We start from the raw sequence: 22,953 nt of genomic DNA, 5'->3' as shown, positions 1-22,953 counted from the left end.
GGAAGATGTAATAAACACATATTTTGCATTGCTAAATTGCTAAACTAGAAAATAAAATACCACACATTGTGTGTTTTTCTGTGACATTAGAGAGCTGTTAATGTGAGCAGTATATTTTACAGTTGTTTAAAAAACTGCTGAGAAGGGCGGTTTCAGAGGTAACTAGGTAAACGGAAGTAGAAACGGTAGATTAGTTGACCTAAACATGGCGCCTTTGCTGGATCACAAAATTGGCGACGCTATGTTATCTTCTTTACCTTGGCGATCAAAATCTAATCTCTTGACATGTTCACTCGTTTTGCTTATTTACCTGACGTCGCATCCATCCTTGGCCAAGCCGAGCAGCCTCAAAGAGATCACGGACGGAAACTGGGAAGACATCTTGGCAGGGGAATGGATGATTGAATTGTAAGTCCATCTAGCTAGGTAGCAAGCATGGTAAACTAACTGCTTAGTTAGGCTGGCAATACATACAGCTAACGTTACTTTGCGATAGGTCGTTCTCTAGTCTTGAATTGGCACTTGTTGATTACCACGCCACACCTAGCTAGATAGTTTCTTATCTTAGATAGATGGCTTGCTAACGTTACATTGTTTCATAGGCTTGCAGCTAACAATCAAAAAATCCACGCTTTCAGATTAATCTAAAATGATGTGACAGACCATGGCATTGTGGATTTGGAAAGATAGTGCTAGGCTGCTGGACTACGGAGTGTTTTTGTTATGTAGCTAACGTTAGTTGTATGATGTAGTTAAGACATGTTGACCTGTCACTCATAACATGTTGACACCTGCTGCCATTGAATCTTGGATAGCCGTGTTGTTGAAAAACGGTATCTAACGTTAATGTTATTGTCATGCCAATGTTTGGCCCCACCTCACTCGTCCCCGGCAGTTTTGCCCCGTGGTGTCCGGCGTGCCAACAGCTCCAGCCCGTGTGGAATGAGTTTGCCGACTGGGGTGAGGACATGGGCGTCAACATAGCGAAGGTGGACGTTACTGAACAGCCTGGTACGTTATGTATATCTCCCTGGCTTCCTGACTGCCTATGAATAATTTCCCTTCTCACGTTTCGCGAAATTTCCCATGGTACAGATCATCCTAGCTTCTCCAATCCAAACCTTAACCTTTAGTGGGTAAAATGCTAAACAGACCAAAGATCACTGTCTCTTGGGCCAGCTGCAAACTACTGCTTTCAGAGGAATGAGAAGGGGAGAGGTCCGCTATGTTTTGTAGTTGAGACGACGCATGTAATCTGATCCAGCTATAGTCCACTATTACCATTTGATATAATTTGTTAGGTCTATCGTGTTTTTATAGACCCTTTGTAATATCAGTCAAGAACAAGATGATGTTGGACTCATTCAGAGAGATATTTATTCATATTCACTAACATTCTGCTCTCTCCTCCCGCCGCCACCCCCCCACCCACGCCTTAGGTTTGAGCGGGCGATTCATCATCACTTCACTTCCGACCATATACCAGTAAGTTATCTCTAGTGCCTCAAGCAATGTCTCACATCCTGTTCCTCTCACAGACGCAGGCCAACAAAACTCAACCACCACCCATCATCCCATCATAGGCTAATCAGGAAATGTGATAATCTTACAACCACATTTTAACCAGTAACCCTCACTGGAATGTGAGATGCTGTTATATACTTTAGCTTCAGACTTTGTCAGGAAGAGGAAGTGTCTTTCTAGCATGTTCTTTTTGTTGTTGTTGCTACTGTTATGATTCTAGACCCAGTTTAGACGCTAGCCTTATATGTTGCTATAAAACCTTGTCTGTCAATGGTAGAAGAACTGTAAATATATGACCCTATTATTGCTTAGTGGCACAATGGGCAAATAATCTAACTGTTGCTTTGTTGTGCTTAATGCCACAATATTGGCTTCTTAATTTGGCTTTAATTGTGCTAGATCTCTATGATGAAACTGTGTGTGTGTGTCTGTCAGCTGTAAGGATGGTGTGTTCAGGAGGTACCAGGGGGCTCGCACCAAAGATGACTTGCTAAGCTTTATTGATGAGAAGAAATGGCAGGGCATTGAGCCCGTGTCTTCCTGGTTTGGACCATCTTCCTTCATGTGAGTGGATTCATAATTGATTGATTGAGTGATTGATGTGAGTCTCCTCTCAATACGGGGCCTTAATGTGTGAAACTGGAGGGGGGGAAAAATACTGAAATGTAATGCATGAAAAGGTCCTTTTGAAGGAAGGACGTTTATTTACTTTTCTGTCTAAAAGGATTGTTGAGAAATGATGAATTGAAGTTGGGATATTTGTGACTTTTTGGCCTCAGCCAGGCCTCTTAAGACTTTTTAACAGGGATGGGCAACTTTAATGGGGTTGTGGCCGGAGTGGGTCGCGGGTCTGCTTACCCACATCCATACCCACACATGCAGTCAGTCCACTTCCATGTGTAGTCGTCTCTAAAACCACAACCTGTTTTTACTCCTAACCAAGCACATTCTTCTTATCACTCCGAACTGCAAACATCACTGAAGCTGGAGATTCCCCATCTCCCTCACTAGCTTTAAGAACCAGCTGTCAGAGCAGCTCACAGATCACTGCACCTGTTCATAGCCCATCTGTATACAGCCCATCTATCTACCTCGTCCCCATACTGTATTTATTTTTCTCCTTTTGCACCACAGTATCTCTACTTGCACATCATCTTTTGCACATCTACCATTCCAGTGTTTAATTGCTATATTGTAATTACTTCGCCACCATGGCCTATTTATTGCCTCAACTCCCTTATTTGACCTTATTTGCATTCACTGTATAAACACTTTGTTTTCTTTTTTTTTCCTACTGTATTATTGACTGTATGTTTTGTTCATTCCATGTGTAACTCTGTGTTGTTGTTTGTGTCGAACTGCTTTGCTTTATCTTGGCCAGGTCGCAGTTGCAAATGAGAACTTGTTCTCAACTAGCTTACCTGGTTAAATAAAGGTGAAATAAAAAAATTAATAAAAACATATCCAAATGCTACGCTTGAGGACAACAGGACATATCCAAACACTACACTTCAGGACAACAGGACATATCCAAACACTACACTTCAGGACAACAGGACATATCCAAACACTACACTTCAGGACAACAGGACATATCCAAACACTACACTTCAGGACAACAGGACATATCCAAACACTACACTTCAGGACAACAGGACATATCCAAACACTACACTTCAGGACAACAGGACATATCCAAACACTACACTTCAGGACAACAGGACATATCCAAACACTACACTTCAGGACAACAGGACATATCCAAACACTACACTTCAGGACAACAGCAATCCAAACGCTACACTAGTTACTCAGCCTCTTAGTTTTGTGTTTAAACATCCAACCAACACATCCAAGTCTGTATACCCCAAATGGCACCCTATTCCCAGCATAGTGCAATACTTTTCATCAGAGCCCTAGTCAAAGGTAGGAATATAAGGAATAGGGTGCCTGTCAGCCACTCCGACCCTTCAAATCACATTGTATTTGTCACATGCTCTGAATACAACAGGTGTTGTTATAGTGAAATGCTTACTCGCAAGCCCTTAACCAACAATGCAGTTTAAGAAAACGGAGTTAAGAAAATATTTACTAAATAAAGTAACACAATAAAATAACAATAATGAGGCTATATACAGGGGTACCGGTACCAAATCAATGTGCGGAGGTACAGGTTAGAGGTAATTTGTACATGTAGGTAGGGGTAAAGTAACTGCATAGATAATACACAGCGAGTTGCAGCAGTGTAAAAACAAAGGGGGGGGGGGGGGGGCAATAGTCCGGGTGGCGACTTGATCAGTTGTTCAGCAGTCTTATGGTTTGGAGGTAGAAGCTGTTAAGGAGCCTTTTAGACCTAGACTTGGCGCTCCGGTACCACTTTCCGTGTGTTAGCAGAGCGAACAGTCTGACTTGGATGACCTGAGTCTTTGGCAATTTTTTTGGGCCTTCCTCTGACACCGCCTAGTATTTGGGTCCTGGATGGCAGGATGCTTGTTCCCAGTAATGTACTGGCCGTACGCACTACCTTCTGTAGCGCCTTACAGTCGGATGCCGAGCAGTTGCCATACCAGGCGGTGATGCAACCGGTCAGGATGCTCTCAATGGTGCAGATCTGGGGCCGACGATGACAAATTTTCATTCTCCTGAGGGGGAAAATGTGTTGTCGTACCGTCTTCACAACTTTCTTGGTGTGTTTGGACCATGATAGTTTGACACTTTAACCAGGTTAGCTGGTAATTCTTAAATTATCTACATTAAAATGTCTTAAAGGTATTTCTCCCTTTTCTCCCCCTGAAGGATGAACACAATGTCCGCTCTCTTCAAGCTGTCAATGTTCATCCGGGTGAGTGCTGCTTTTGCCTTCACTCTGTGAGCTGTCAGACACCACACACCAACACCACACCCACACTAACACTGTCTGCATCCCAAATGGCTCCCTATGTAGTGCACCACCTTTGAACTTTGACCAGGGCCCGGTTTCCCGATAGCGATGGACTTTGGGCTTACAGAGTGTTGTTTTTAACGATGCATCTTTCCTACAACGCCAAAGATGTACCATATTTCCCAGAACACCATGCAGAGCGAACGTTCCATACGTGTGTCGTTGAGGCATGTGTTGATACTGATAGAATGGAAAGAAACGCAGTGTTGCTCTCAGATCAGGTTTCTCCATTCAATTCTCACCTTAACCTTTGACCTCAGAACAGCCTCTATGTCGGGACATGCACTCTACAAGGTGTCGAAAGTGTTCCACAGGGATGCTGGTCTATGTTGACTCTACAAGGTGTCGAAAGTGTTCCACAGGGATGCTGGTCTATGTTGACTCTACAAGGTGTTGAAAGTGTTCCACAGGGATGCTGGCCCATGTTGACTCTACAAGGTGTTGAAAGTGTTCCACAGGGATGCTGGTCCATGTTGACTCTACAAGGTGTTGAAAGCGTTCCACAGGGATGCTGGTCCATGTTGACTCTACAAGGTGTCGAAAGCGTTCCACAGGGATGCTGGTCTATGTTGACTCTACAAGGTGTTGAAAGTGTTCCACAGGGATGTTGGCCCATGTTGACTCTACAAGGTGTTGAAAGTGTTCCACAGGGATGTTGGCCCATGTTGACTCTACAAGGTGTTGAAAGCGTTCCACAGGGATGCTGGTCTATGTTGACTCTACAAGGTGTTGAAAGTGTTCCACAGGGATGCTGGTCCATGTTGACTCTACAAGGTGTTGAAAGTGTTCCACAGGGATGCTGGTCCATGTTGACTCTACAAGGTGTTGAAAGTGTTCCACAGGGATGTTGGCCCATGTTGACTCTACAAGGTGTTGAAAGCGTTCCACAGGGATGCTGGCCCATGTTGACTCTACAAGGTGTCGAAAGTGTTCCACAGGGATGCTGGCCCATGTTGACTCTACAAGGTGTCGAAAGCGTTCCACAGGGATGCTGGCCCATGTTGACTCCAATGCTTCCCACAGTTGTGTCAAGTTGGCTGGATGTACTTTGGGTGGTGGACCTTTCTTGATACACACAGGAAACTGTTGAGTGTGAAAAACCCAGCAGCGTTGAAGTTCTTGACACAAACCGGTGCGTCTGGCATCTACTACCATACCCTGATCAAAGACACCTGCTGCCCCACCCTGATCAAAGACACCTGCTGCCCCACTCTGTTCAAAGACACCTGCTGCCCCACCCTGATCAAAGACACCTGCTGCCCCACCCTGATTAAAGACACCTGCTGCCCCACCCTGTTCAAAGACACCTGCTGCCCCACCCTGATCAAAGACACCTGCTGCCCCACTCTGTTCAAAGACACCTGCTGCCCCACTCTGTTCAAAGACACCTGCTGCCCCACCCTGTTCAAAGACACCTGCTGCCCCACCCTGTTCAAAGACACCTGCTGCCCCACCCTGTTCAAAGACACCTGCTGCCCCACCCCGTTCAAAGGCGCTTACATATTTTGTCTTGCCCATTCACCCTCTGAATGGAACACACACAATCCATGTCTCAATTGTCTCAAGGCTTAAAAATCCTTATTTAACCCGTCTCCTCCCCTTCATCTACACTGATTTGAAGTGGATTTAACAGGTGACATCAATACGGGATCACACCTTTCACCTGGTCAGTCTATGTCACAGAAAAAACAGCTGTCCTTAATGTATACACTCAGTGTATATAGTATATATTGTAGTTACTCTATTTATCTTTTAATGCAGTCATCTCAGTTTTCATTTCAAGCATATTTTTAATCTTTCGCTTGTTTGTAAAAAATTGCAAAGACATTGCCAAGTTGAAACTGACAGTTGACTTCTTGTTCTCTCCCCTCCAGCGTTGCCATAACTACCTGATAGAGCATTTGGGGATTCCAGTGTGGGGCTCATATGTCATCTTTGGACTGGCCACTCTCTTCTCTGGCCTAGTCCTAGGACTGGTACGTTAGTCATACTCCTTGATGTTCAATCCCTATGTGATGTGTATTTTTTAAAATTTTAACTGAGCTAGGATTTGATTTATCTTACACTTTTGATTTGAATGTACTTTTTAATGTAATGTGTCCTGAAAGGCGTCCGGTCACATAAAAAGTGTTGTTATTATCTAGTATTATGTGCGTTCCCTCACATAGTGGACCACCAAGACACATGTAAACAATGGAGCAAATGCATCTCATTTTGTATTTTGTGGGAAAAATGACAGGGCTGCGGAAGTTACTGGAGGCAAAGAAAGAAAGAGAGAGAGAGATCTCAATATTTTACAGTAACATCTGCTCCCCTCACCAACCGAGACAACTTCTCTTGTTGCCTTCTCTTCCAGATACTGGTGTTTATTGCAGATTTTGTCTTCCCATCACGACGATATAACTCCCCAAACTACTACCAGAGTGAGTATGAGATGACAGAGAGTTCACGTCCATGCAAATGTAACTTTGTGAAATGTGCTGTGTAGCACTGTGTTATGTGCTGAGCTCTTGGGGCGGATAAAGAAGTAGAAGATCATCTTTTATCATTTGTCTTTACAGAGAACAGACATGTCTTTTTTGTATTCTTAAGTTGTGGACAGTTCTGTTTTTAGTGTAGGAGCAGTGGCATGCAGGGTGCAGCATGTAATATAATGACTTTGTTATTGTCCTGTTATTCATATAGTCTTTATTGTCCTGTTATTCATATAGACTTTATTGTCCTGTTATTCATATAGACTTTATTGTCCTGTTATTCATATTGTTCTGTTATTCATATAGTCTTTATTGTCCTGTTATTCATATAGTCTTTATTGTCCTGTTATTCATATAGTCTTTATTGTCCTGTTATTCATATAGACTTTATTGTCCTGTTATTCATATTGTTCTGTTATTCATATAGTCTTTATTGTCCTGTTATTCATATAGACTTTATTGTCCTGTTATTCATATTGTTCTGTTATTCATATTGTTCTGTTATTCATGTAGTCTTTATTGTCCTGTTATTCATATTGTCCTGTTATTCATATTGTTCTGTTATTAATGTAGTCTTTATTGTCCTGTTATTCATATAGTCTTTATTGTCCTGTTATTCATAGTCTTTATTGTCCTGTTATTCATATAGACTTTATTGTCCTGTTATTCATATTGTTCTGTTATTCATATAGTCTTTATTGTTCTGTTATTTATATAGACTTTATTGTCCTGTTATTCATATAGTCTTTATCGTCCTGTTATTCATATTGTTCTGTTATTCATATAGTCTTTATTGTCCTGTTATTCATATAGTCTTTATTGTCCTGTTATTCATATAGTCTTTATTGTCCTGTTATTCATATAGTCTTTATTGTCCTGTTATTCATATAGTCTTTATCGTTCTGTTATTCTTATTGTCCTGTTATTCATATAGTCTTTATCGTTCTGTTATTCTTATTGTCCTGTTATTCATATAGTCTTTATTGTCCTGTTATTCATATAGTCTTTATTGTTCTGTTATTCATAGTCTTTATTGTCCTGCTATTCATATAGTCTTTATTGTCCTGTTATTCATATAGTCTTTATCATTCTGTTATTCTTATTGTCCTGTTATTCATATAGTCTTTATTGTCCTGTTATTCATATAGTCTTTATTGTCCTGTTATTCATATAGTCTTTATTGTCCTGTTATTCATATAGTCTTTATTGTCCTGTTATTCATATAGTCTTTATTGTCCTGTTATTCATATTGTCCTGTTATTCATATAGTCTTTATTGTCCTGTTATTCATATTGTCCTGTTATTCATATAGTCTTTATTGTCCTGTTATTCATATAGTCTTTATTGTCCTGTTATTCATATAGTCTTTATTGTCCTGTTATTCATATAGTCTTTATCGTTCTGTTATTCATATTGTTCTGTTATTCATATAGTCTTTATTGTCCTGTTATTCATATAGTCTTTATTGTCCTGTTATTCATATAGTCTTTATTGTCCTGTTATTCATATAGTCTTTATTGTCCTGTTATTCATATAGTCTTTATTGTCCTGTTATTCATATAGTCTTTATTGTCCTGTTATTCATATTGTCCTGTTATTCATTCAGTCTTTATTGTCCTGTTATTCATATAGTCTTTATTGTCCTGTTATTCATATAGTCTTTATTGTCCTGTTATTCATATAGTCTTTATCGTTCTGTTATTCATATTGTTCTGTTATTTATAGTCTTTATTGTCCTGTTATTCATATAGTCTTTATTGTCCCATTCCAGAGAACCAGACAATGGAACAAGCCAGGCTGATTCAGCAGCTGGAGGAGGAGCAGGAGGCGGACGGAGAAGAGGATGATGAGGACGATGAAGATGGAGAACAGGACGATGTCTGGAGGAGGAGGAGAGCGTCTCCCGAGGGGCGTCCAGAGGAGGTGCTGCGAAAAAGGGTGGTGGGCAACCGCGAGGACCAGGATGAGGACTCCTAGAGGTCTGGAGGGGAACTGAAGATGCCCCTTCAAACAGCGAGGAAGGGGAGGGGGCCTGGTTTGGGGCCTAAGCTCATTTTTATAAAGTGCCTCAGAATAGGAGTACTGATCTAGGATTTTTAGATCATGATAACTAAGATGCCATGGACAGGTGGAATTGATCCCAGATCAGCACTCCCATTCTGCGGTGCTGTATGAACACGGGACCTGGTCCTGAGCAGCAGTAGAGTTTACAGCTTACAGAGCCATAGCAACACGCTGGCAAGGCCTCGGCGACGCCTTGCTTCTTCTCCCTTCAGCTTCACCAGGAGCGCCCCGTATTCTGACCGCTCTGCTCTCACCACCAGCACCCTCCCCTGGACTGGAGGTGCTACTGCACACTCCCAACACCATTATCATGTTCTTTAGGCATCAAATGAAGGAAACAGACTGGAACAGGAAAATTTGTCCCTAATGAACAAAAATTGTCCCTACTGAACACAAACCTGTTCATCCTTGTTCTTTTGAAACGGATCAATTGGGTGGTTAGGTGAGGTTTCAAGGAAAATTCCACCCCAATTTTAGTCCATTGTTGACATAGTCCCAAAATATGTGTAACTTTCAAAATCCAGAAATCATCCCCGTGTGATGCATTTAGCCTCATATGATACAAACTGCATCATGCGGGGATGATTGCTGTATTTTCAAAGTTGCGTATCTTGAAAACTTGAGTGCTGACAAGCAAAAACCTTTTGTGACTATGTCAGCAATGGACTAATGAAACAAATCCCTTCGGATCGTGTTTGGGTGGAGTTTACCTGACGGTATGGAGGGCACTAGAACAGGATCGTTTTACCACTTTGTGTGCTATGCATTTCTTAGGTTTTTATTGTATTCCTCAGTAATCCCTGTTCAACAAATTATATACAGCTCTTGATCATTATTTCATTGTACACTGTGTGTCCAAAACATTAGGAACACCTTCCTAACATTGAGTTTCACCCTCTTTTGACCTCAGAACAGCCTCAATTGGTCAGAGTGTGGACTCTACAATGTGTTGAAAGCGTTCCACAGGGATGCTGGCCCATGTTGACTTCAATGCTTCCCACAGTTGTGTCAAGTTTGGCTGGATGTCTTTTGGGTGGTGGACCATTATTGATACACACAGGAAACTGTTGAGTGTGAAAAACCCAGCAGCACTGCAGTTCTTGACACAAACCGGTGCGCCTGGCACCTACTATCATACCCCGTTCAAAGGCACTTAGATCTTTCGTCTTTCCCATTCACCCTCTGAATGGCACACATACACAATCCATGTCTCAAGGCTTAAACATCCTTCTTTCACCTGTCTCCTCCCCTTCGTCTACACTGATTGAAGTGGGTTTAACAAGTGACATCAATAAGGGATCATATCTTTCACTTGGATTCACCTGGTCAGACTACGTCGTGGAAAGAGCAGGTGTTCTTAATGTTTTGTCCACTCAGTGTATATCTTCCATCTGTATATTTCTGTTTCTCCTCTTCCACTTTTTATTTTATTATTTTATTTACCTCAGAAAGCATATTGTTTGTTTTCATCCAAGTCTTCCTTGACAGACCTGGTATCCGCCCACCCTTGAACTTCATAATGCTTTAGTGAGCGCAGTGCAGTTTGCTTTTCTACAGGCAACTAAGATCAAATCTCTTCGGCCCCTTCATATGTTTCTGTTTGGTCGACACCAAGATGTTGAGTTGTACAGTTGTTGCTTTCATCTCTGGTGGAAGGGAACTGCTATTTGCTGCCTGCCTGGTTTTGAGGAAGTCTCACTCCACTTTATAAAAAGATTGTGGTGCTTACTAAGCCTCCCTGGAGGTGGACGTTGATCAGTATGGATCATTAAAGGATTGAACTGTTTTGGAGTTGTGAAGACGCCCCTTGTTTGGCCAGAACAGGGCTGCGTTCACAACCCCAGCATGATACAAAGATATTGTGGTGTAAAATGTTAATACCCTTGTTTTGTTGATCTCTGCTGTAAAGCTAATATCCACCCCTTTGTAAAGCTGGCAGTGGAATGTATGTGAGATTTGTATCTTATGTTCTTCCATATGAATAGGAAATAGTTTAGTGCTGTCAGGTCAGTCAGACACAATGCATGCCGTCTTTACAACTACAGTTATTATGGGGATTCTTCAATATCCCGCTCACAAATGGCACTCTAGCCCCTATACAGTTCACTACTGTTGACCAAGACCCATATAGCCCTGGTCCAAAGTAGTGCATTATATAGGGAACAGGGAGCCATTTGGGATGCGTGACAGGTGATGGTTATTTTAACCCTACTTCTGCTCCTTAGTTTTCTGGCTCCTGCTTTACTCTCTCTGTGTGAGAGGGCGAGAGAGAGGGGGAGAGTGGGGGGAGGGGGATGGTGAGAGTGGGGAGAGTGGGGAGAGTAGGAAGAGTGGGGGGAGGGGGATGGGGGAGAGAGAGAGAGGGAGAGTGGGGGGAGGGGGATGGCGAGAGACTGCTTTTTGAAGTTTAACTGAAATTTCCTGGATGCCGATTTAAGCCTAATCCTGGAATGAAAAGCTATTTCAATGTACATTCTTCAGGACTATGCTTAATTGGTCTCCAGGAAACTGTCCCTAAGAGTTTGAACTCGAGGTCATTAACCTATTTTCATGGTTTGAAAAGAGGCCAAGGTAAATCCCCAGGGCAGTCGATGCAGAGTACCAATGGTCATAGCCAGGGCCCGTAAAGCGTCTGAGTAGGAGTGCTGACCTGAGATCAGTTTGACCTCATATGAATAAGATGTGTCAACTGATCCTAGATCAGCACTCCTATACTGAGATGCTTTATGGATTTAGTTTGGTCTTGTTCTTTCAGTAGAACAGGACGTCTCACAAGAAGGACTTTGTGACTGAACTGTGCATCGTTCATAAAATAGTGTTTGGCGTAGGACATATAGTTTAACATTTTCTGAGTGGGCAGTAGACGTGGCATTGTAACCGGGAACGAGTATTTACTGACCTTTCATTATCTGTTAGGACTGACAGATGCTCACAAAAACCTGTTTATGTATTCCAGCTTTGTATAACAGACCGGTGTAGACCTATGACCTATATGACCTGTGTTGAGGTTCCACATTTTTGGCAATGACTTCTCTTTTGACTTCTCTTTTTAAATGCTATTGTTTCTTTCCTACAAGCTATTTCCTCAAATTGTGACAAGGGTACAACATCAAAATACGCCCACCTGAACATTTAACATGGATCCATGTGGTTTAAAATGTAACCGTGGCTTCTAGCTTTCCTCGCTTCAGCTGCAGGGCGAATCCTAAATGGCTCCCTATATAGTGCAGGTCAATAGTAGTGCATTATATAGGGAATAGGGTGCCATTTGAGAAGCATGGAGAGATGTCACGTAGAACACTGAGACAACTCTGTTCTTACCGGTGTCCAACGAGAGCTCTTTCAATAAAGAATCAACTCCTGTTTGAATCGATCTGTACTTGTCATTCTGTGTAGGTGACTCACAGTGAGTGATGGACTGTGAGGTTTTACAATAACTTCTAGAAATTGCATAGATGAACTCTATCAAATGTATTTTATAATGCACTTTTTACATCAATTTGTCACAAAGTGCTTTACAAATACACAGCTGAAAACCCCAAAGTTCAAGCAATGCAGAGACAGAAGCACGGTGGCTGGGAAAAACTCCCTAGAAAATGCAGGAACCTAGGAAGAAATCTAGAGAGGAACCAGGCTCTGAGAGGTGGCCAGTCCTCTTCTAGCTGTGCCGGGTGGAGGTTATAAGAGTACATGGCCACTAAAGCCAGATCATTCTTCAAGTTGTTCAAACATTCATAGATGGTCAGATAATAGTACCAGTGGTTATAGAGGGTGCAACAGGTCAGGAGTAAAAGTCAGTTGGCTTTTCAGAGCTGAGCATTCAGAGGTCGAGACAGCAGGTGAGAGAGCGAAATAGAGACCGAGGGAGTTGAAATAGCAGGTCCGGGACAAGGTCAGGATTCCATAGCTGCAGGCAGAGCAGCCGTACAACCAGGTGGAATGGGGTACAGCCAGGAGTCATCAGGTCAGGTAGTCCGGAGGCATGGTCCTAGGGCTCAGGTCCTCCGGGAGGGGAGAGAGAGCGAGACCACTCTTCTAGATGTATGTACCTTAGAGTTGTACAATGACAGACCCCAAGCTTTTAATTCCTGTATTCATGACAGGGTTTGAGCCCGAGTAGGCCTACAGTACAGCTTAGTGTTTTATAGCAGTTTTGTAATACTACTAATGTCCAAGAGGTGGCAATGTTGTTTTCTACTGCCTTGAAACAATTGCATTTGTGCTAACATAGTAGCTAGTTATCCTGCATACTTTTCAGTAATGCTGAAAACCCTACTGTAAATGTTTAGTGCATACTGGTACTTGCTAGGTCAATGTGTTAGTAGCTTTAATAAAAATGGGAATTGGAAACAGGAAATTGCAATCCTACTCATGTTGATTTTTACTTAATTTGTTTTTGTTGGGGGGTGGGGTTATTACAATGTTAATTCTACTGAGCCATTTACTTTGTGTTGGTTTTCTTATCTTTTCTTATTTCTTATTATTGTTGCATTGTTCAGAAGGAACCTGCAAGGTAACATTTCGCTGGATGATGTATACCATGTGTATCCTATACATACGACTAATAAAACTTGAAGCTTGCTGTGCTCTCTGGCCTCTGGGGGATACCTTTTAGTATGTCCCAAATGGCACCCTATTCCCTATATAGTGCACTACCCTTAAAAGTAGTACACTGTATAGGGAATAGGGTGTCATTTGTTCTAGATACTGACTAGAGCTGAGGGAGGGTACAGAGAGAGTACTCAGACTGGAGCTGGTGAAGGTGCAGAGAGAGGACTCAGACTGGAGCTGGTGAAGTTGCAGAGAGAGGACTCAGACTGGAGCTGGTGAAGGTGCAGAGAGAGGACTCAGACTGGAGCTGGTGATGGTGCAGAGAGAGGACTCAGGGACTGGAGCTGGTGATGGTGCAGAGAGAGGACTCGGACTGGTGATGGTGCAGAGAGAGAACTCAGGGACTGGAGCTGGTGATGGTGCAGAGAGAGGACTCGGACTGGTGATGGTGCAGAGAGAGGACTCAGGGACTGGAGCTGGTGATGGTGCAGAGAGAGGACTCAGGGACTGGAGCTGGTGATGGTGCAGAGAGAGGACTCAGGGACTGTAGCTTGTGATGGTGCAGAGAGAGGACCCGGACTGGTGATGGTGCAGAGAGAGGACTCAGGGACTGGAGCTGGTGATGGTGCAGAGAGAGGACTCAGACTGGAGCTGGTGATGGTGCAGAGAGAGGACTCAGACTGGAGCTGGTGAAGGAGCAGAGAGAGTACTCAGACTGGAGCTGGTGATGGTGCAGAGAGATGACTCTGACTGGAGCTGGTGATGGTGCAGAGAGAGTACTCAGGGACTGGAGCTGGTGATGGTGCAGAGAGAGGACTCAGGGACTGGAGCTGGTGATGGTGCAGAGAGAGGACTCAGGGACTGGAGCTGGTGATGGTGCAGAGAGAGGACTCAGACTGGAGCTGGTGATGGTGGAGAGAGAGGACTCAGACTGGAGCTGGTGATGGTGCAGAGAGAGGACTCAGGGACTGGAGCTGGTGATGGTGCAGAGAGAGGACTCAGACTGGAGCTGGTGATGATGCAGAGAGAGGACTCAGACTGGAGCTGGTGATGGTGCAGAGAGAGGACTCAGGGACTGGAGCTGGCGATGGTGCAGAGAGAGGACTCAGACTGGAGCTGGTGATGATGCAGAGAGAGGACTCAGGGACTGGAGCTGGTGAAGGTGCAGAGAGAGGACTCAGGGACTGGAGCTGGTGATGGTGCAGAGAGAGGACTCAGACTGGAGCTGGTGATGGTGCAGAGAGAGGACTCAGACTGGAGCTGGTGAAGGTGCAGAGAGAGTACTCAGACTGGAGCTGGTGAAGGTGCAGAGAGAGGACTCAGGGACTGGAGCTGGTGATGGTGCAGAGAGAGGACTCAGACTGGAGCTGGTGATGGTGCAGAGAGAGGACTCAGGGACTGGAGCTGGTGATGGTGCAGAGAGAGGACTCAGACTGGAGCTGGTGATGGTGCAGAGAGAGGACTCAGAGTATAATGGAAAAAGTGTGTTAAAGGATGCTTAAAATTGATTAAAATACCATTATTACCAATTATTAATACCAATTATTAAAATTATTCTGATTGTTGAATTGTATTGAATTGTGTTTAGGAAACAAAGATATACATGGTTTTATGCTATCATGTGTGTGTGTGTGTGTGTGTGTGTGTGTGTGTGTGTGTGTGTATAGGGCGTATGTTATCATGTGTGTATGTTATCATGTGTGGGTACAGTGTGTATGTTATCATGGGTGTATAGTGTCTACATGTATGGGTGTACCAAGAGACCACTTATTTCGGATGAGCAATGTTTTCAAATTTGTAATGTTTACATTAATTTTCATTATTTTCAGGAACACACAACATCCTGAAAATACAGTATGTAGATGTCTTTGTAGGAAAGAATACTATATTTCCCTTGATGGAGTGATGCTGAATGTACAAAACGGCTCAACGTACCCCACTCTCCCCTACCACTCAACATCCATGGGAGAACTCTGGAAGTCCAGTCCTTTTGACTTCTATACAGCACAGCACACATGTATTTAAGTTGGTAGTGGGGCAGAGAGGCCTGTTTGACTTGAAGCCCCTGGGCCAGAGACGGGGGGGCGGGGGTAAGTTGTGGGGAAGAGAGGCCTGTTTGACTTGAAGCCCCTGGGCCAGAGACGGGGGGGCGGGGATAAGTTGTGGGGAAGAGAGGCCTGTTTGACTTGAAGCCCCTGGGCCAGAGACCAGAAGAGGTAAGGAGTGGGATAGAGAGGCCTGTTTGACTTGAAGCCCCTGGGCCAGAGACCAGAAGAGGTAAGGAGTGGGATAGAGAGGCCTGTTTGACTTGAAGCCCCTGGGCCAGAGACCAGAAGAGGTAAGGAGTGGGATAGAGAGGCCTGTTTGACTTGAAGCCCCTGGGCCAGAGACCAGAAGGGGTAAGGAGTGGGATAGAGAGGCCTGTTTGACTTGAAGCCCCTGGGCCAGAGACCAGAAGAGGTAAGGAGTGGGGAAGAGAGGCCTGTTTGACTTGAAGCCCCTGGGCCAGAGACGGGGGGGCGGGGGTAAGTTGTGGGGAAGAGAGGCCTGTTTGACTAGAAGCCCCTGGGCCAGAGACAGGGGGGTGGTGGGGGGGGGTAAGTTGTGGGAAAGAGAGGCCTGTTTGACTAGAAGCCCCTGGGCCAGAGACGGGGGGGGGGGGGGGTAAGTTGTGGGAAAGAGAGGCCTGTTTGACTAGAAGCCCCTGGGCCAGAGACCAGAAGGGGTAAGTTGTGGGGAAGAGAGGCCTGTTTGACTAGAAGCCCATGGGCCAGAGACGGGGGGGCGGGGGTAAGTTGTGGGGAAGAGAGGCCTGTTTGACTAGAAGCCCCTGGGCCAGAGACGGGGGGGGGGGTAAGTTGTGGGAAAGAGAGGCCTGTTTGACTAGAAGCCCCTGGGCCAGAGACCAGAAGAGGTAAGGAGTGGGGAAGAGAAGCCTGTTTGACTTGAAGCCCCTGGGCCAGAGACGCGGGGGCGGGGGTAAGTTGTGGGAAAGAGAGGCCTGTTTGACTTGAAGCCCCTGGGCCAGAGACCAGAAGAGGTAAGGAGTGGGATAGAGAGGCCTGTTTGACTTGAAGCCCCTGGGCCAGAGACCAGAAGAGGTAAGGAGTGGGATAGAGAGGCCTGTTTGACTTGAAGCCCCTGGGCCAGAGACCAGAAGAGGTAAGGAGTGGGATAGAGAGGCCTGTTTGACTTGAAGCCCCTGGGCCAGAGACCAGAAGAGGTAAGGAGTGGGGAAGAGAGGCCTGTTTGACTTGAAGCCCATGGGCCAGAGACCAGAAGAGGTAAGGAGTGGGGAAGAGAGGCCTGTTTGACTTGAAGCCCATGGGCCAGAGACCAGAAGAGGTAAGGAGTGGGAAAGAGAGGCCTGTTTAACTAGAAGCCCCTGGGCCAGAGACCAGAAGGGGTTGTCTGCCTCAAACTGAAAAACAACCTTGTGTTATATGATCATGCCTCTCTCACTGGCTGACTCAACCACAGAGAGGTTGTGTGTGTGTGCCCTTCTTCTGCCTCCTGTGTGATTAATGAGGAGGGACACTCATGAAACAAGCACCAGGGGTGACCTAACACGGCACTGCAGCTTATTGTGACGCTACATCTGTTGTGACGCTACTCTATGTTATAGTTTATGTTATATGTTATACTACACTATACTATACCACACTACACTATATTATACTACAGGTCACCCCTGGTGCTTGTTTCATGAGTGTCCCTCCTCATTAATCACACAGGAGGCAGAAGAAGGGCACACACACATGGCCAAAAGTTTTGAGAATGACACAAATATACATTTTCACAAAGTTTCCTGCTTCAGTGTCTTTAGATATTTTTGTCAGATGTTTGTTATTTATTTAATTACCCCAATTTCACGGTATACAATTGGTAGTAGTCTTGTCTCAAAGCTACAACGACCGTATGGATTCCAGAGAGGCGAAGGTTGAGAGCCATGCGTCCTCCGAAACACAACCCAACCAAGCCGCACTGCCAACCCGGAAGCCAGCTGCACCAATGTGTCGGAGGAAACACCGTACAACTGGCGACCTGGTCAGCATGCACTGCACCCAGCCCGCCACAGGAGTTGCTAGTGCGCGATGAGACAAGGTTATCCCTGCCGGCCAAACCCTCCCTAACGACACTGGGCCATTTGTGCGCCACCCCATGGGCCTACCGGTCGCGGCCGGCTGCGACAGAGCCTGGACTCGAACCCAGAATCTCTGGTGGCACAGCTAGCACTTCGATGCAGTGCCTTAGACCACTGCGCCACCCGGGAGGCCATTTTTGTCAGATGATGGAATACTGAAGTATAATTACAAGCATTTCATAAGCGTCAAAGGCTTTTATTAACAATTACATGAAGTTGATGCAAAGTGTCAATATTTCCAGTCTGTTATTCGAACTCAATCAGCATAACAGAGTGATCTCCAGCCGTATCCTCGTCAACACTCACACCTGTGTTAACGAGAGAATCACTGACATGATGTCAGCTGGTCCTTTTGTGGCAGGGCTGAAATGCAGTGGAAATGTTTTTTGGGGATTCAGTTCATTTGCATGGCAAAGAGGGACTTTGCAATTAATTGCAATTCATCTGATCACTCTTCATAACATTCTGGAGTATATGCAAATTGCCATCATTCAAACTGAGGCAGCAGACTTGGTGAAAATTAATATTTGTGTCATTCTCAAAACTTTTGGCCACGACTGTACACTACACTATATTATACTATACTACACCACACTACACTATATAATACTACATTATGCTACATTACACTATACTACATAATATTATACTACACTACTGTATTATACTACACACTTCTATACTACACTATACTATATTATACTAAACTATATTATACCGCGCTATACTATATTATACTACACTATTCTATACTGTACCATACTATATTATACTACGCTATATTATTTTACACTATACTGTACTACACTGCCCACCATTATACTACACTACACTATAGTATACTACACTATAGTATACTACACTATACCACACTACATTATACTACACTACATTATACTACAATATATTATACTACACTACACTATATTTTACTACATTATATTATAGTACACCGTATTATACTACACTACACTATAGTATACTACACTATACTATACCATATAAGCTGTACTAAGTTTTTAAAACAACGTCTATCTTTATTTCCCAAACACAATTCAACACAATCATAATCATTTTTTTTTTGTATTTTAATCATTTTAAGCATCTTTAACACAGGCTAATTAACACTTAACAAATTCCTTTGTACTTTTTAAAAACACTTTTAACATAGGCCAGGCCCCATGGCCATTGGCTCAACTTACCCAAGGCAAACATTTTTACTATATTAGCCCAAACAGCTACAAGGATGGAAGTTTATGACCTCATATTGTAGCTTATAGAGACCCCAAATGATGTATAGAACAATCTTAAAAATATCTACTTTGGTTTAGATACAAGCGTCATGAAACCTTTAACACAATAGATTTCTGACTTGCCTACCACTAATTCCATGTGGTTTCTTCCTAAGTTGCGTTCTGAAACGCAGCCCTGAAACAGCCTTGTAATATATCCAGCCATTGAACAGAAGATGGGAAAAGCAGGACCTCTAAAATCACTGTTTATTTAATGGTCTGGTGCTCTCACCAACACCTCCACTGGGGTGGAAACAGTGACTCAGGGTTAGGGTTAGGGCGCTCCCCTCCCATCCCTACCCATGCAGGGTGGATTCACAGATGTCCTCCTCCCCACCTGTGTAAAGGGAAGTGCTTCCCGAGTAGAATGACAGCTCATCCGGCAGCAAGAGGGGCGGGTCTCAATTCACCTTATACTCCTCCCCCTTGGCCGAACCCTCCTCCAGCAGCATGATGATTCTGTACTGTGACACTGTGCTTTCAGGGGGCTTCCGTAGAGGGAGGTGGAAAATAATACCCTGAGCTTAGGCTCCATGTGGTACAGCCAATAGTAGCTATGGTCCCCCATTAACCCTGTCCTCACTCTCTCCTGCTACACTTAGCCTGTTTTAAGGAGCTGGATGACATCAGTACATAGGGAGTATTTTCTGCCTCTTACGCCTGTCCTGTGTGTGTGTGTGTGTGTGTGTGTGTGTGTGTGTGTGTGTGTGTGTGTGTGTGTGTGTGTGTGTGTGTGTGTGTGTGTGTCCGTTCATATTTGTGTGTGTGTGTCTGTGTATCTGTGTATCTGTGTGTGTCTGTGCGTGTGTCCGTTCATGTTTGTGTGTGTGTGTGTGTGTTTGCGAGGTGCAAGGGGTGTAGGGGACGGACAAGGCATCACTTGTTTCGTTAAGTCTGGACTGGTGTTTGCCTTCAGGGGATAGTGTTTTCGGGCTTATGCCTTTTGTATACAGTAACATTTCTCAATAAGCATGACTGTCTGTGAGTAATTGTGTGTTTGTGGTATGAATCTGTGAAACTCCATTGTTTCATGAATACATGTTGTTGAGAAATGGACTCTGCTAACAGGTCTCCTCTCTCTATAAGTGCAGGCTGTTAAACCCCCAGATAGTATTTTTAGAGAGAAAATCATGCCCTTGTTTCTGTCTCCATCCATGCGTCTGTCTCTCTGTGTATGTACGCTGGACTAAAATAGCAGCATGGGCTCCTGTGAGAATAAACACAGGGGTTACATCCCAGATGGCACCCTATGCCCTTCATAGTGCACTACTTTTGACCAGAGCCATGGCCAAAAGTAGTGCACTTGTATAGGGAATAGGGTGCCATCTGAGACGCAGATAGGGAAATGTAACTGCTGGGTTTCACACAGGTCTAATAGACAACTGGAGGTGGGAAACATGGGGAAAGAAACTCTAGAATGACAGAACTTCCTATGAAGATGTCTCAGCTCTTTGAGTGATGCCATAGTAATGCCTACCATTGTTTGTTTGTTTTGTTTTTTTACTCAGGGGAGGTTGTGGACGCAGTGCGCCACTACCACTAATTATGTAGTCGAGATTCCTACGTTTGTGAAAGTTGCAGGGGTCATCAATGGCCGAGCCTTGGCCCGGGGGAACCTCCTTCGTGATCGAGGTACCCTGCTAGGTAAGTCGTAACTTGGGGATTTGAGGTGGGTTGGGGTGACCAGGACGTAAAGGGATAGTTGTTTCTGGTGTTGGAACGGGGTTTATGTTTATTCAGACCCAGAGATAATGATGTGTGGAGGTTTTCGCCGAACAGCTGGGCTTGCATCCCAAATGGAACCCTATTCCCTATTTAGTGCACTACTTTTGACCAGGGTCCATAGGGCTCCCCACAAAAGTAGTGCACTATGTAGGGAATAGGGTGCCATTTGGGATACAAACCAGGGTAATTGCAGCCTTTCAATCTGTTTCTGAAGAGAAGCACCTCCTTTGTAACCTTTAATTCTAATTCCCCCCCCCCCCATACTGTTTATTTGAAAAGCTAAAATCGCGTATTGATACTGTACTGATATTGTGTCCAGGTTTCTAGCTCCTTGGCAGTCAGGATCCATATTGATCTGAAAGACGGCCCTTGTGCATATCACCCCTCTCTAGACCCTCAAATAGGCTGTGTTGAGCAGAATGTAAAAATGAATAACTTTAATAAAAGGGTATATACTATGTTGACTCTCCAGAGGATACCAGTGGTGATAGGAGAGATGCTTCGCAGCGTTCTCAGCTATCATATCTACCTCTGTTATTACGGTTAGCCTGGCGCTCTAGGGCTACCTTTACTCAGTGCTCTGGCCTGAATGCCACCATATTCCCTTGATAGTGCACTACGTTTGACCAATGCCCATATAGGGAGTAGGGTGCCATTTGGGAAGCACACCCAGTGAGATGTGGCATCAAAGTGTACCTACATGTACATATTACCTCAATTACTTCGACTAACCGGTGCCCCCACACATTGACACATCGCTAATGTTATTTTATTGTTGCTCCAAAATAATATGTCATTTTTCTTAGTTTTACATTGTTGTAGTTATTTATTTTTTACTTTAATTTATTTGAGTAAATACTTATTTTTTTCCTTTAAACTGCATTGTTGGTTAAGGGCTTGTAAGTAAACATTTCACGGTAAGGATCTACACCTGTTGTATTCGTCACATGTGACAATAAAATGTGATTTGATTTGAGTGTTCCCTGTAACCGATAGTGACAGGTTGTTATGCCCTTTAGGACTGTCCTGTGCGGTCACAATGGCACCTCCCAAATGGCACCCTACTCCCTACCTTTGACCAGTAGTGCGCTGTATAAGGAGTAGGCTACTATTTAAGGACACAGTAACTTTGAATTCACCTCAGACTGCAGAGGTGAATCTATTACTGTATTGGACGGCATGTGAGAGCAACGAGCGCATAGATCATGTAATAGGACAGGCAGGCAGAACAAACTTGATACGTCAAATCTGTGTGTGTGCAGAATAGAGAGATACATTTGGATTTATTTAACCTTTATTTTATCAGGGAGTCATACTGAGGTCAATATCTATTTTTACAGATGAGCCCTGAATTACATAAATTACATTATAACACACATCAAAATCATAACAAAAACCAGACAGTCATCAGTTATAAGTTCCTCAATCAGCTTTCTGAATTGCCCTAGACCAGTGGTTCCCAAACATTTTATAGCCCCTTACCCCTTTAGCACCAGGGTCAGCGCACTCTCAAATGTAATTTTTTTTCATTGTAAGCCAGCCACACACACACTAGACGTTACATTTATTAAACATAAGAATGAGTGTGAGATTTGTCACAACCCGGCTCGTGGGAAATGACAAAGAGCTCTTATAGGACCAGGGCACAAATAATATTATAATAATAATTCATCATTTTGCTCTTTATTTAACCATCTTACATGTAAAACCTTATTTGTTCATCGGAAATTGTGAATAACTCACCACAGGTTAATGAGAAGGGTGTGCTTGAAAGGATGCACATAACTCTGCAATGTTGGGTTGTATTGGAGAGAGTCTCAGTCTTAAATCATTTTCCACACACAGTCTGTGCCTCTATTTAGTTTTCATGCTAGTGAGGGCCGAGAATCCACTCTCACATAGGTACGTGGTTGCAAAGGGCATCAGTGTGTTAACAGGGCAATTTGCCAAGGCAGGATACTCTGAGTGCAGCCCAATCCAGAAATCTGGCAGTGGCTTCTGATTAAATTACATTTTCACAGAGCTGCTTGTTGCAATTTTGATGAGGCTCTCTTGTTCAGATATCGGTAAGTGGACTGGAGGCAGGGCATGAAAGGGATACTGAATCCAGTTGTTTGTCTCATCCGTTTCAGGAAAGTACCTAATTGCTCACATTGTCGGTAAGGTTGAGTTAATTTTCACACAACAAATCATACAATGATGGAAAGACCTGTGTGTTGTCCTTGTTAATGCAGACAG

General features: G+C 43.9%; 1 protein-coding gene across 1 annotated transcript; it reads left to right on the top strand.

Annotated features, from left to right (window-relative positions):
- The first annotated feature begins 152 nt into the window (after positions 1–152).
- LOC139383803 (thioredoxin-related transmembrane protein 1-like) lies at positions 153–13,360 on the top strand. Its single transcript, XM_071128373.1, has 8 exons — positions 153–408; positions 896–1,011; positions 1,440–1,485; positions 1,960–2,088; positions 4,321–4,366; positions 6,340–6,441; positions 6,822–6,888; positions 8,711–13,360. Exons 1-8 carry the CDS (start codon positions 206–208, stop codon positions 8,914–8,916), a joined length of 915 nt encoding a protein of 304 aa, XP_070984474.1. The 5' UTR covers positions 153–205; the 3' UTR covers positions 8,917–13,360.
- Positions 13,361–22,953: the final 9,593 nt, after the last annotated feature.

The sequence above is a fragment of the Oncorhynchus clarkii genome, chromosome 25 (genome assembly GCF_045791955.1).
Source record: "Oncorhynchus clarkii lewisi isolate Uvic-CL-2024 chromosome 25, UVic_Ocla_1.0, whole genome shotgun sequence".
NCBI classification, from domain to species: Eukaryota; Metazoa; Chordata; class Actinopteri; order Salmoniformes; family Salmonidae; genus Oncorhynchus; species Oncorhynchus clarkii.
The sequence above is the reverse complement of the archived record's forward strand: the minus strand, read 5'-3'. Positions and strand labels throughout refer to the sequence as shown.